The sequence below is a fragment of the Ascaphus truei genome, chromosome 3 (genome assembly GCF_040206685.1).
Source record: "Ascaphus truei isolate aAscTru1 chromosome 3, aAscTru1.hap1, whole genome shotgun sequence".
Taxonomy (NCBI): domain Eukaryota; kingdom Metazoa; phylum Chordata; class Amphibia; order Anura; family Ascaphidae; genus Ascaphus; species Ascaphus truei.
In genome coordinates, this window is record NC_134485.1 from 192,840,719 (window position 1) to 192,855,471 (window position 14,753).

Consider the following 14,753-nt stretch of genomic DNA (forward strand, 5'->3'; position numbering starts at 1 on the left):
TTGAGGGACACTCTGCATGTCATCGACTCCACCTCCGACATTCTTTGGAAAAGTACCTACCTTTGGGCCAAGTGTGTCGTGGCATCACTTTATACGTGCATTAACCACCACAAGGGTATAGGTACAGTCAGACATTTCATGGAAACTGATGTTTCACTATGTGCCACCCGGAGAGAGTTCCTTTTGTCCAGTATACTATTTATATTGGAACATAATTATTTTTTATTTGAGGAAAAATATTATTTACAGACTTGTGGTATGGCCATGGGCACAAGATTCGCTCCCAGCTATGCAATCCTCTACATGGGGCTGTGGGAGAGCCTTCATGTTTGGGGGGATATGCGGCTGGAGGCAGATCTGGTGTACTATGGCTGGTACATAGATGATCTGCTCATTGTCTGGGATGGGAACAAAGAGGAATTATCAGCATATTCTCCTCATTCAGGAACAATTACATATCATATTGATCCTTATCAAAAAAATTGGATTTGGAACTCTCTGCGGGTGGCAATAGTAGAATTCTAACAAAAAAGCATTTGAAACCAGTTGTCACTAATGCTTACATACATTCATCTTGTAATCACTACAAAAAAATGGCTAAAGAACATCCCAAAGAGTCAGTTTCTGAGGATCAGGAGGAATTTAGAGTCAGATTTTGACACACAGAGTAAAAGATTAGTCAAGAGATTTTTGGAGAAGGGATATGGTAAAGGACAGTTACTAAAGACACTGGAGACTGTAAAACAGATGGACAGGGTCTGTCTTTTGGAAAAATCCAGGATGAAACTAGGTAAAATAGGTGATAGAAACATCAGGAGTAAGTCAGCTGATTCATCCTATGAACCCCTACATTTATTACCAAATACAATCAATGTGCACACCAGATTTAAAAAGTATTAAATAAACATTGGAGGATTCTAACAAGTGATTCCATTATTGGTTCAAGGCTACCAAAACAGATTCCAATGGTTTATAAAAGTGCAAGGAATATGAAAACCATTCTGGCATCTAGTAAATTTAAGTCTGCGCAGTCCAACTGTACAGCCAATAAGGCACTGGTGAATGATAATTTTCAGTGTGGGAGAGAACATTGCATCACATGCAAGCATCTCAAAACCACACAGAGGATTATTTCAAACAATGACCACTCAGAATAATCTGTGATAGGCTATATTAATTGCCTATCCACATATGTGGTTTATGTAATCTCTTGTACTTGTGGACCACAATATATTGGTAGGACGTCTCACACTTTAGTAACACGTTTTCTTCAACATCGTCGTAATGCAATAAGGGACTTCCAAATGCAGAGTCTATCTAGACATTTTTTGGAAATACACCATAAAGATCACAAGTCTATGACAATCATGGGCTTGGAAGCCATCCCTCCCTCATTATTGGGTGGAGACAGATTTAAACGGTTGTGTGCTAAAGAAACATTTTGGATATATACACTAGGTACCTGTCACAGGAGACCAGGTATTTACATCTTTTTACTGGATCAGTCACTGAACAAAACAAGTTAGTAAAACAAATTGTCATTTATTCTATTGCAACAGACGTATACACGTGGATTACAAAATAAAGAAGAAAACACACTTACTGGGGGTCTGGAATACAAAACTAGACTTTCCTAGGTAAAATAGCACATAAAGTCTTTAGGTTGACCGGGACTTGGCCCGAAATGTCCTGGAACACAAATTGGCATGAAGTTCCTAACACCACTGCTCTCGTTCTTCCAGAGATGCTGAAGTCCGTTGACCGGGAGTTAGTCCCAACCATCCTGGAAATGTTTTCGGTTTACAATCCCAGCCGCGACCGCTACGTTCTATTCTCAGAACTTGGCCTTGAAAAGTGGGACTTGAAATTTCTGAAGCCGGCTCGCTGCTATTTTTTGGACATTCAAATTTGCTGCTGCCATTCTGGTGCTTAGAATCTCTCCTCTGGATTGGCTGAGGGTTTCTAATGGTATTTCAGAGTTCATTCATGAAATACTACAGCCAATCCGAGCATGGGAAGTATCCTACCAGCTTATCAGAGCACTGCCAGTCTAAGTCGGGCACGCGTGGATTCAGATTCTGACAAGGGCATGCTCCAACCTGGCCCCTCTGCCACATGTCAGGCAGAAGCCACCCACTGAGTTAGGCTCCTCAAAGTCTGGGCTGGGGCAAATGGTGGTACGATGACTTCCATTCATCCCAGGATCTAAGTACTTGAGGCTAACTCCGCTGCCCAAATGGCTTTCACACCTTGGCAACCTCTGAGGCTTTAATGTCCGGGACCCGAGCAGACTTGATGGCACCAAGCTTGGTAACCACATGGTCTCTCGGAACCGTGGAACTGGAAGTCCCCAGCTCATATACTGTGCACAAGCATTTATACACTTTAAAAATATCTGTTTAATAAAATATGATTTACACTGTTATACTTTCTAAGTCTTTTGGTTATGAGGGATAGAATGAGAATCTGCACTTTTATTCCCACTAGCCATATCCCTCACACACTGCAAACCCGACTTAGCTTTAAAAACACCTCTCAACCTTATGTATGGTTGGAGTACCCCCAGAACCCCTATACCAGGTTCTGGTTGACTTGGGCATTAACTGGGCATCCCCCCTTATACTAGGGACCCCTTTACATTTCAGGGATACCACTCATCACTATGCCCCATTTACCTTTCTTGTCTGTGCTGAAGCAGGGAATCCAAGCGGTGAGTCGCGCAAGCGTTTTCAAGACAGGATTTTGACTGGAGCATTGTGCCTATATGTATCCGGGATTCCGGCCTGATTCCCGGTTACATTTTTGGGGTATCCAGCAACTCTGGACCCTGACTACATAGGCACAATCTGATAAGACTTTCTCCGCAAAACCCACCCTGAAACTTATAGCCTAGCAATCTCTGCTTGCTGGCACACCTGGAAAGGTAAAACACAGAAAATTATTTATTGTTGCATCATTTTACACAATGCCTGGACAAACACTGGGCTCAAGAGCTGACACTCCGGAACCCCAATACATGAAGTGGGTTTAACCTTTATGGTGAGCCTGGTTACCATCTCACCGTCACAGTACCCAATTCCCAAAAGGGTACATCGACGTAAGTACCATCGTATAGACTTTTGCCGGGTCTCTCGGTCTCTGCATATTGGTGTCTCTTCTGGGGAGGTCTGTGTTGAGCATATATTGCTCCCTCCTTTGATATACACTTATTCATTAATACAATAATATATGTTTTATAATTGGATTTAATTGTTTTATATATATATATTTTTTTTTTAACAGGAGAGAGAGAGAGAGAGAGAGAGAGAGAGAGAGAGAGAGAGAGAGAGAGACATGCACTCACATGTCACAAGGTATCCAGATGCTAAACCCATAAAAAATCAAATAGATGAGATATTACCAGATGGAGGCCCAGCAACAAAGAGACAGCACACCAGGGGTATATTCAGATATATATACACACACATTATTATTTAGGATATTTATTCATCATAATAAATTAGGGATATTATAAATACATATAATATTTAGTCATATTATGGATTGTCTTTTCCTTATTCCGCTACCCCTCTCTATTTTTGATACAGTTTAGTTCTACTAAGCTGTCAACAATATCTTTTGGTTGTGTTCTGGCTCTGCGCACGCTGTCCAGATGAATTAATATGGTTCACATTAGATCAGCAGTCTCTTTTTTTGTAAATTACATTTTGCTTATCTATCCTTTAACTATCCAGCCTTATCCCTTAACTAATTATCATCTATTTTTCAGAGCACTAATCATGGTGTTTATCACCTCAATTTGTTTGTATTCTAGAGTTTGAGTTATCTATTAATACATTTGTTTTTCATATCCACACCAGTCTAACTAATTGACAAGTTTTTATGATTTTTTTTTGTATAAAATATTTTATTACTTTTGAAATGTTTCAATATGTATCCATGTTATGTAAATACTCTATAGGTTGTTTTGTGCATCATCCCATATACTTTAGTGTTGTAGCTTTAAAAGTACCATTAGACATCAGGATGAATATTACCACTTAACTAATACAAGCTGGACTCTTTTGATATAATTATGGGAAGTTCCAAAACAACCTCAGCCTCTGACGAAGTTGCATAAACGCAATGAAACGCGTAAGGTTGAGTTTGTCTCCGACTTGTGCTGAAGCGGTCCCACACTGTGAACCAGGCTCCCATTGAAGACTACAACGAAGGGGTAATCCCACGCAGGTGCCACGGATTGCCGGAGGACAAAGTTTGAAGTGCGCCATCTCCCCTTCCGGTTTCCGGAAGGCGTCCTACACCACGGCAGATGCACGCTGGAGACAGTGAGGACCCGAGGAACTGAGACGGAGATGGAGTATTGAACTCATACATGCACATTATTATTCTATGTTTGTGAGTGTAACCATTTCACTAGGAGAGTGCGCCTTCTCTTTCTTTTTTCATACATATACATATATATATATATATATATATATATATATATATATATATATATATATATATATAGTATATATATATGTATATAGTATATATATATGTAGCCAGGTCCCCCTTCCGTTGTAGACCCCCCCTCCGGGACTCACTGCGGCCGGTAGCGGGGAGGCGAGGCGTGGGGGCATGTGCGGGCTCGCGCGCTCTCCTCTTGATGCGGCCGGTTGTCGGGGACGCGGTGGCGTTGCGAGGCCCCCGGCGGTTCCCGATGCAGGGCGCCGCCATCACTCATTGCTTCGCGCATGCGCAGTAAGACCAGGCGACGGGAGGCACAGAGACAGCTCGCGCATGCGCAGAACAAGCGCACGAGAGGCAGCAAATCACAGGAGGGCTCACAGCAGGGACTACAGATCCCATGAGCCTCAGAAGTGCCCCATGTGACGCCCTCTTGGGGAAGTATTACTATTATCAAGGTGTGTGATTATTCTGCATTACAGTAAAGTGGTTATATACATTCCTGTGTATGTGTTTATTGTATATGTGGGTCCTGTGTAGGCAACCTTCTACATTCCTAGAACCCTACACAGGTGGAGGCGCTGTGAACCAGATCGAGCTGATGGTCTCACCCCAGGTTCCCAACAAGCGGAGGCTTAGATCTCTTGTGAACCTACAGGTATATGCACCACACCTGGTAACACATAGGTTCCCACACACTCACACTATATCTGTGATTGGGGTGGAGGGAATAACCGTTACATATATATATATACAGGCATACACCGCATTAACGTACGCAATGGGACCGGAGCATGTATGTAAAGCGAAAATGTACTTAAAATGAAGCACTACCTTTTCCCACTTATCGATGCATGTACTGTACTGCAATCGTTATATACGTGCATAACTGATGTAAATAACGCATGTGTAACAGGCTCTATAGTCTCCCCGCTTGCGCGCGAGAGAGAGAGAGAGAGAGAGAGAGAGAGAGAGAGAGAGAGAGAGAGAGAGAGAATTCTTACTAATGGTGAGGCAATTTTGTCTGTTCAGTAGGCATGGACTAATTAATATGGACTCTGGACAGTAGTATAGAGGCTACATGAATAATCATCTATAAGTCAATTGCTCTCTGCAATTTATACACTAAGCTGTAGTGGTTGTGACCAAGATTTTTATGAGGACTAATAGTTCTATGTAACCCTAATATATGTTTAATTTCCTAATATGTGATCTGTAAAGGGGTAATTTAACCCCTCCCCCCCCCCCCCATATCATGTGAGAGTGTAACAGGGACTTAACCCTTGTCAAAATAAGACTTCAATATAAGCCTGTAGTGGTCTGAGGAATCCAGCATAGAGCAGGTTAATTGCAGCTAAAGCCAATTATTAAGTCTCTACCGGGCTAATCAGACCTGTAGAAAAGCTGGAAACTGGGTAGAGAGACTCTTGAGCACAGTGGAGGACTGTGTGCTTCTAGCAAGACACCAGGGATCAGATCTCTATTCTTGGGCACAGAGAACCCGCAAACCTGCCAAAGGCTGGCCCCTCACCGACACCAACCAGACTCAGAGACTGACACAAAGAGCCCCTGCTTACAGGTACCTCTTTGGACTTTAGGGTGATAGTTTGGTAAGAGGCGTATCCTCTCAGCCTTGCAGATAGAGACTGAGGAAGTGAGTTAGCCATTACAAAGGGATAGGCTGACTATTTGTTTATTTTTGTGGTTACTGTATTGTTTAAAGTGTTGGGCTGAATAAAGCCATGGTTTAAATTCCCTCAAATCTGTCTCCCTGGTTGTACCTCTGCACTTCTCTTAGGCTGCGCTTATAGTTCCGGTGACGCAACGTCACTCGAAAACACAAAATGCATTGTCGCCGTCGCAAGCACTTATAGTGAGCTCGACGTGATGGAGCAATGGGAGAGACGCTGGTGGCGTGAATTTTTGAAGCCAGTTAAATTTATTTTTTCAGAGGCTGTCGCCACATGTGACAGCATCTGAACCAATCAAAGACCTGGTCGGCCGCGACATCGCCGGAAAGCGAATAACAACTTTCGCTAGCGCCAACGGGTGACGTCACCGGTCGCGTTGCCCTCGCCGGCACTATAAGCTCAGCCTTACAAACCTCTGCATGTCTCTTACAGAGAGGCTATAAGAATAAGTTCTATCAATTAATTATCCATTGTAATTTATATAATGAATTGTGGCGATTGTTAAGTTTTCTATGCAAAATATATCGTTTTAGTTATTGTTATGTAAGATAGCAGATATTGTCTAATTCACTTCAGGTAGTAAGCACAATACAACTTGTGTTCTATATTTTACGTTTATTGTTTTTAGTGAGGCGATGTTGTTCCATGATAGGGGACACTACTGCATCTATAGGTCATGGACTGATACGGAGGTGCTATGTTCTTACATTCCTTTGGTGCCGGAATATTATACGAGAGACATTATTGAGACATCCGTGTGCTCTACTTATGGGACAAGTAAAGTTGGACCAATAGGCAAATGCAGGTGACTTTTTAAGAGAGGGTCAGATTGCTGCTGATAACTAATGAAGAATCCGACCAGTGAAACACGTAGGGTGAAGGAGCGTTGCCCCAGAGGCAGACGGAATGAAGGAAGAATTCCCATCCGGGAGTACTAACCATCCAGGGACTGACATACGTCATCGCGAGGGCAGAGCCAGTGAGACGCGAAGATTTCAGTGTCTAGCACCCAGGGAGATCCCGTCTGTTTCTCAGAGTGCAATGTCTTTTATATTGATGTAAGTGCATTGCACTTAAATCGTGAGGATTTACACTATATCTGTATTTGTCTGAGAGGTCTCTCATGTGATGCTAGTGGGGAGTGATAACTACACAGAGACACCAGTTCCAGTCCAGCAAGCTGCAGTTCCATTATGTGGAGATATACGATGCTAAAGCTGCTGTCTAAGCTGCTGTTTTTGTTTTATTTTTTCCCCCCTTTAAATATGTGTATCAATACAGTCCACACAATGATAAGTAATTAGCTATCGATCCATTCTCCTGTGATCGATCAGTGAAGATTCAGCTTGGGGGTTCACTAAATGGCTGTCAGTGCAGCATAAGTGGAATGAAGATGCAAATTTCTGTGGGGGAGATCATGTGACCTGACAGTCACTAGATACAATTGGTGCACTGCTAGAGTGAGGGTAGGGCTCAAAAAGGGGTGTGCCAGCGCCTGTTTCAGAAGAGGAAGAGGGTGCGACTTTGTAAATGGTTGCTATAGAAACAAAAAATGCTTGTTACCTTATAATACATTCAACATTTCTTTGGTTTTTATCATTTCTCTCTACTCTTGGTAGAGAGGGGAAAGACGCGCACTGAACTAACACGCAGTGGTGGGACAAGAAGTAACGCCTATAGGGGTGGGTGTCAGGGTAGTATGAGATGACCAGGCAGTGTCCTAACTTTATTATTTTAATAATTTAGTAAGGCGGCATCTATTGTAAAAGGTAACGTTTGCCCTCAAATAGAAATCCATTGCGTTTTTATGACTGATTTAATTTCAGTAATTTAAAATTCAGGGTTTTCACATCAAGACATTAAAATACATGACAATTAGGGGTCCCAACAGGCCTCCCGGGACAACAGGACAAGTCATTTAAATAAGGGACAATCCTGTATATACAGGACGTTTGGCAACCATAAAGTCTCCCCAGAATGTAGTCCTAATGTTCTAATTAACAAATTACCATTGCTCTAATCATCACTCAGATAACCTGCTTGCTGTAGGTATGTGTTATTCTGAAAACCTGGCTGCCTGGTTTCTTTTGAGAACTGAACATGGGAGGCTCTGCACTAAAGACACTCAAATTGCTAACTTATGCAGGTGAAGTAATGCAGTCTTTAGGAAGACGCTGTGTTGAATTGACACTGTGGAATGCATGTACTTCAAAGAAGTGTTTAACAATAAGGTTTGAAAGTGGCCTAAAAAAAGCAGCAGTGCTGTATCTGAATTAAATACATTTTGAACCAAACACATCGACATAGCTCTTACTAGAAAGTTGTATACAATATTGCTGCTTTAAAAGCAAAACATGTAGGTAAACCATTTGAAACAAATTGTGATTTTATTTTAAAATAAGACGGTGGAATTGTACATGTATTCTTGATAATATTAGTGCTACTCCTTATCACACTCCAACCGCTGCAAACAATGGATATTGAAAGCTAATGAAATTGCCATATGTAATTTGAGACAAGACAAGCAGTAACTGTCCTACTGTAAATGAAATGAATCTTACCTGCAGCTGTGTGTGGATAAAACCTTGTAGCTCACCATCCGAGCCTCGGGGGTAATCCACATGGAACTTTACTCGGCATACATCAATTTCAAAACTGGGAAACTCTTTGCCTAATGAGGATGGAAATCAAGAGGTAAACATACTGTGAAGATAGATATAGATAGATATTCTTAATCATTTCATAAGCACTAGAATGTGTTTCTTGTTAGTCCATAAAATATGAAAATAGGTGCTGTATATATAAAAAAAGAAAAAAGTGCCTGAACTCAGTTTCCCTAAGTCTCCCCACAAAAATAGCCCTAGAGAGACAATTTTTTTTTTTTTAATAATTCCTGTCTGGTGAGAGAGTTTACCCTACAGCAAGGGTGCTAAACTCCAGTCTTCAAGCCCCTGCCACCCCCCAACAGGTCTTCAGGATATTCCAGCTTCAGCACAGGTGGTTCAATTCTGATTGAGCCACCTGTGCTGAAGCACGGATTGATTGAACCACCTGTGCTGAAGCAGGGACTGATTTAGCCACCTGTGCTGAAGCAGGGACTGATTGAGCCACTTGTGCTGAAGCAGGGATATCTTGTAACCCTGGCCTGTTGGGGGGGGGGCGTCTTGAGGGCTCGAGTTGAACATCCCTGCCCTAAAGCATTGTGTACATGGTCTGCACTATATAATAGTCAAGCAATTATTGTAATAATGTATGAATAGGATTCCACAGTAATGACTGACAGTAATGTATTCTTCCTTTTAGATCTGACTTATTAGCAGCTGGCAAAATCAATAAGTATTCATTAACTGCTCTTGCATGCCTGTAAATTCGCCTTCCCTCTTGCTGCACACAAGCGTTTTTCTGACAAAAGTTTATTTTACTTTTCCTTGCAGTAAAAGCAACAACCATCTGCCTAAAATGTGGGACCTAAAAGTAGATGTTCCTTAAAGGCAGGGTTATTGTACACATGTAAACAACATAGAATAGGCTTCCCGTATCAACCGTATAGAACAAGGGATACGCAAATCTGTGTGTATACACGGTCATGTGTTAGCATGTATGTGCCAATTTGTGTGTGTCATAATATATGTCAGTGTGTCTGGGTTTACGCTATGAGTCTTTTCTATAGCGTGTGTAGCCTTGTGCCCCAGGCTATGTGTTTCCCAGCCCTGGGATTTCACCAAGTCCTGGTAAGTGCAGGCAGTGTCAGGGTTAAATCCCTTTCACATGGTCAGGATGTGAGTCCGTTGGCACACTAGCTAGATTGTTGCCATCAGGGCCGCCAACAGGGTGGGTCTGCCGAGGTTGGCATCCCGGGCCCAGTGAGTCGGGGGGGCCCGGTCGGCACAGCAAGTTCAGCCCGGCCTCTGGCCAGGCCCGTCTGCCGGTCCTCTCGCGGCCAGGCCTTAGCAGCAGCCTGCATGACTCTATTTCTCTGTTCCACGCAGACAGGCCTCTCTGATGTGTGTGTATATGTGTATGTGTATATATATATATATATATATATATATATATATATATTATTGGTAGCTGTTTTTTTTGTATGCATTTGGGGGGATGGGGGAGGTTGTATATATTTGGGGAGTGGGGATTTTTTTGTATGTATTTGTTTTTTTTTGCATTGGGGTGGGAATTCTTTTGGTATATATATGTAGCCAGGTCCCCTCTGAATCCCCAGTGCCTTGTCTCCCTCTCCCTCACTCACCCTTGTCCAAGTAAGGGATGCTGCGGGGGCGAGTGCGTCACCGGGGGCTCCCGGCGACATAAGCAACAGAGTGCCACCATCTTGTTCGGGCATGTACGGGAGTTTGCGCATGCGCCGTGTAGCCCACGGAGTAGCAGCGGCCATGTTAGGGTTGGCATGGGAGTTCGCACATGCACAGGGCCATGTGCAGAGGTTGGCAATGCTAGCGGCGGACATTACAGGGATGCGCATGTGCAGCGGAGCAGGCGCACGTGGCCCTAATGCTAAAGATGCCCATGGGGAACTCAGGGGAGCTCAGGTGATGCCACAGCAGCCAATAGGGCTTGCAAGATTCTCCTGCTGGAGAGATACATTTTTGCGCACAGACCATGCGAGTTAGTTGGTGCTGGGATAAGGTAGGGGGAGGTAGTGTGTAGGGAGCAAGTGGCTCTTACACTAGGCCAGGTTACCCCCTAGGCCCAACTCCCCTTCAGTTTGTGGCTGCTCTAGGGATGGCCCCTGCAGTTAAGGACTTTGCCCTGTTAGCTGTTAGTTTAGTCAGGGACACAGCTGCAGTTCTGTGTGCTCTGACATTAAGGGTCAGTGTTGCAGTGAATAATTCTCTGCAGAGCAGAGACAGAGACTGTATGGGTGGTGAGGAGTTCAGAGTATGACCATCCACCAGGAGGAGGACACCATTGCTGAGGCCTTGTCGCTGGACACAGACGAGTCCTCTTCCATTGTTCTGCGATACCCGGGTGAAGGAGCAACGGGCAGGTATCATCCAAATCACCAAGTGCACCACGTATACATTTCATATTAGTGGGCAGCGCTGTTCCACACTTGGGTGGGGGTGCAGGACTATTGGTGACTTTTGGGGACTCCTGAGTACACAGGGTGTGTGGGTTAAAGCCCTGCGAGGTGACCGGGTAGTTGTGCCTAGTAGTGTTACAGGATGACACAAAGGTCGTTGTTGATGCATGCTGTATTGTGTTTATCTGCCCATATAATAAACCTGTTTTATATATACCTTTGGTGTATGTGGTTAATATATGTGGGTCCTGTGTTAGAGGTCATTCTACTCTTAGAATCCTACACAGGTGGAGGCGCTGTTTATGTAAGATCATTCCAGAGGATACACCCCAGGCTCTCACTGGCGGAGGTTCAGGCCTCCTGTGAACTTGACGGGTAAAAGCACCATACACCTGGTAGTACATATAGATTCCCCACATGCACACTATCTGTGATTTGGGGGGGGGGCGGGGCAAACTGTGTTACATATATTTTGTGTGAGAGGGGAGGGAATGAGTGAGCATGGGGTAATTGACGGAGGGAGAGGAGAGAGGGGTGAGTGAGGAAAGATGGAGTAAGATTGAGACGCAGGGGAGAGAAATATATGCGAGGCAGGAGAGTGAGAGGGGGTGAGATGGAAGGGAGAGAAATACATTGGAAGAGGGGGCTCGTGAGGTGTGAAATGTGGTGGGTGGCTCGCAATACCGCCGACACAGGTGGGGGGCTGCTACTTAAAATGTTTGTCCTGGGCCCCACAATTTCTGTTGGTGGCCCTGGTTACCATATCCAGGTGCAGGCTGGATGGCAGTTGGGAGCGTCATGCCTGGGGGGGAGTTTTAAGAGGTCACAAAGATACGCCCTTTCCTCAGTTACTCAACTGCTAAAACTCTGACTCAGGCCCTCATTCTCTCACGTCTCGAGTACTTTAACTCCTGCTGTCCGGCCTTCCTACCTCTCACCTGTCTCCCCTACAATCTATCCTAAACGCTGCTGCCAGAATCACTCTACTCTTCCCTAAATCTGTCTCAGCATCTCCCCTCCTGAAATCCCTCTCCTGACTTCCGATCAAATCCCGCATCTCACACTCCATTCTTCTCCTCGCTTTTAAAGCTTTACACTCTTCTGTCCCTCCTTACATCTCAGCCCTAATTTCTCGTTATGCACCATCCAGACTTGCGTTCTTCTCAAGGATGTCTTCTTTCTACCCCCTTTGTATCTAAAGCCCTCTCCCGCCTTAAACCCTTTTCACTGACTGCCCCACACCTCTGGAATGCCCTTCCCCTCAGTACCCGACTAGCACCCTCTCTATCCACCTTTAAGACCCACCTTAAGACACACTTGCTTAAAGAAGCATATGAATAGCACTGTGGATATTCTGAACACATGATACATAAAGCTTGGCCCCCTGCAGACGCACTTACTAGTATTCCCTCCTACTGTCTCTGTACGTTCTCCCTACCTACCAATTAGATTGTAAGCTCCTCGGAGCAGGGACTCCTTCCTTAATGTTACTTTTACAGTATGTCTGAAGCACTTATTCCCATGATCTGTTATTTATATTATTTGTTATTTATATGATATGTATTACTACTGTGAAGCGCTATGTACATTTATGGCGCTATATAAATAAAGACATACAATACAATACAATACACGTAGTATGGTGTCACACCATATAATTCCAGGATGTAGCTGGCTCCCCATTGAGTGAGGCAGTATCTGTCTTACCCCATCATGGGGTAAGGGGATTGTGACTAGCCTTAAGGTCCTCAAGCCCTTGGGGTGCCTAGTCAGGGAATGACAGTGATGCGTGATGCGAAGGAAGATATTCTATGATGGGCAGTGTAAGAAGTACCTCTCTTGCAAGAGATGGAATCGGGTCCTGGCACGCCAAATAAAAGGTGAACGGTTCCACTTCTCTGTGTTGTTATTGGAAAAGGGGGTTCTTGTAGGGAATATTATCTGCCTCGGGCAGCTACCAATACGTCCCGTTGCTATTTCCACTACCACCGTGGAGACTCGGGCTTCCTGGCCTACAGCAGGTGAACTAACCAGCACCAGTATACACGTAACATGCAGATCTCCCATAAGGGGGGGAAAGGGTGCTACATGTGCGATAGTGCTGATCCAGTAGTACTACAAGGAAAACCTAATTGAAATCAAAAGGGCTTTCACTGCAATGGCGCAGAATCTGCACTATCGCACTTTATCGTACAAGGCCCCATGTTTATCAGTTACTTTGTGTGTGCATCAGTGTGTTCATGTGTGTTCATGTATGTGTTGCTGGGTGTATATGTTTATTTGTGCAGTACGGTTAAAGAGAGCATCAGATTTTGAATTAGGAGTACGTTGCTGTAAATGGCAGTTGGTACCATTGACCTCTCCACTGTCAGCCAACAATGCCTTGCAGAGCAAGGCCCATATGGCAGTGAAGGGGATATAAGTTGTGCTTACAAAATTTTTGTCCTGTCTGACTTTTTTTTACATATACTTTGATTGACTTTTCCCAAATATGCTTTACAGGGTAGAGTGTGTATGTGTGTATTTATCCATGATGTGATGGGACACTATTACCCTGGTTGTAGAGGTCAAGGAAGTTCAGACTGCAGTTCACGAGTTCTCTCATCCTTCTCAGAGTGTCTGCCCTTATTATACCATGAGCCTGAGGGCCCAGCTCTAAGCCTGTGTATAAAGCACAACATAACATACATGGGAAGTTTAGCATGTTTTCATAGGACACGGGCAATGTAAAAATATCAATTAACAGAGTGATTACTCTCCTAAAATATTTTTCTTTCAATATTCTGAGAAACATATCATCCGATTTGTAAAAGACAGAATTAACGAAGACATACTGTATAGTAATAATTGCGAATATCAGAGTTTCTAGAATTCAATGGCAGTGCTGGTGCAGAATATCACAAGATACCCCAATATAAGAGAACAATGAAGCATGGTCTATATAAGCACAGACCAGCCTACTAATAACATACAGTACTTCTCATGTCCCCATTATTCTCAGCATCACATATCAGTTGCACTATACGATTAAATAGTAAATAGTTTAAACGTTTTGTGTTTACATCAATAATCATAACTCTCATTACCAAGACCTTTGGTTTCACAGTCATTTGAGTTGAAACTTTTCCTATCTCACTGGTGCCTTGGGTTATGGAAACTGTCCTTGCATCAGGTCAGTTATCACAAGATCAGTTGAGCGGTAGAACGCATATACACTACAAGACAGGACACTATGAGGTTTCAAAACCTCCGTACACAAACGTTTCATCTATGAATAATTCCAATGTTGGCCCACTAAAAGGTATCACAACAAATACAGTATGCATTTCTCCAAGATTCATAAAGAGCCGATGTGTCTTATCGCACCGCTGATTCAGTGTTAACTGCCATTGACTGGAATAGCAGCTACCGATGGATCGAGTGTGGACTATATACACTTCAACAACTAGTTGTTATTAACAATGTTGCATCTACTGATTGTTTCCCTATTTAGGATGTTTCTAAAAGCAATTTTGATGTGAATACAAAATAATATTATTTTGTTCTTAACTATCTCCAGAACTTGGGTTGCA

At 43.5% G+C, this 14,753-nt stretch overlaps 1 protein-coding gene across 5 annotated transcripts in view; it reads right to left on the minus strand.

Annotated features, from left to right (window-relative positions):
* The window catches only part of LOC142489312 (N-acyl-aromatic-L-amino acid amidohydrolase (carboxylate-forming)-like), an 83,644-nt gene that overhangs the window by 5,764 nt on the left and 63,127 nt on the right, over positions 1-14,753 (minus strand). For all 5 annotated transcript variants that reach the window (XM_075589843.1, XM_075589841.1, XM_075589839.1 and 2 more), the window contains 2 exons: positions 13,735-13,842; positions 8,705-8,814 (listed from right to left, as the gene is read on the minus strand). In XM_075589843.1, the coding sequence (XP_075445958.1) occupies positions 8,705-8,814; positions 13,735-13,842 (218 nt within the window). The remainder of the gene's footprint in view (positions 1-8,704; positions 8,815-13,734; positions 13,843-14,753) is intronic.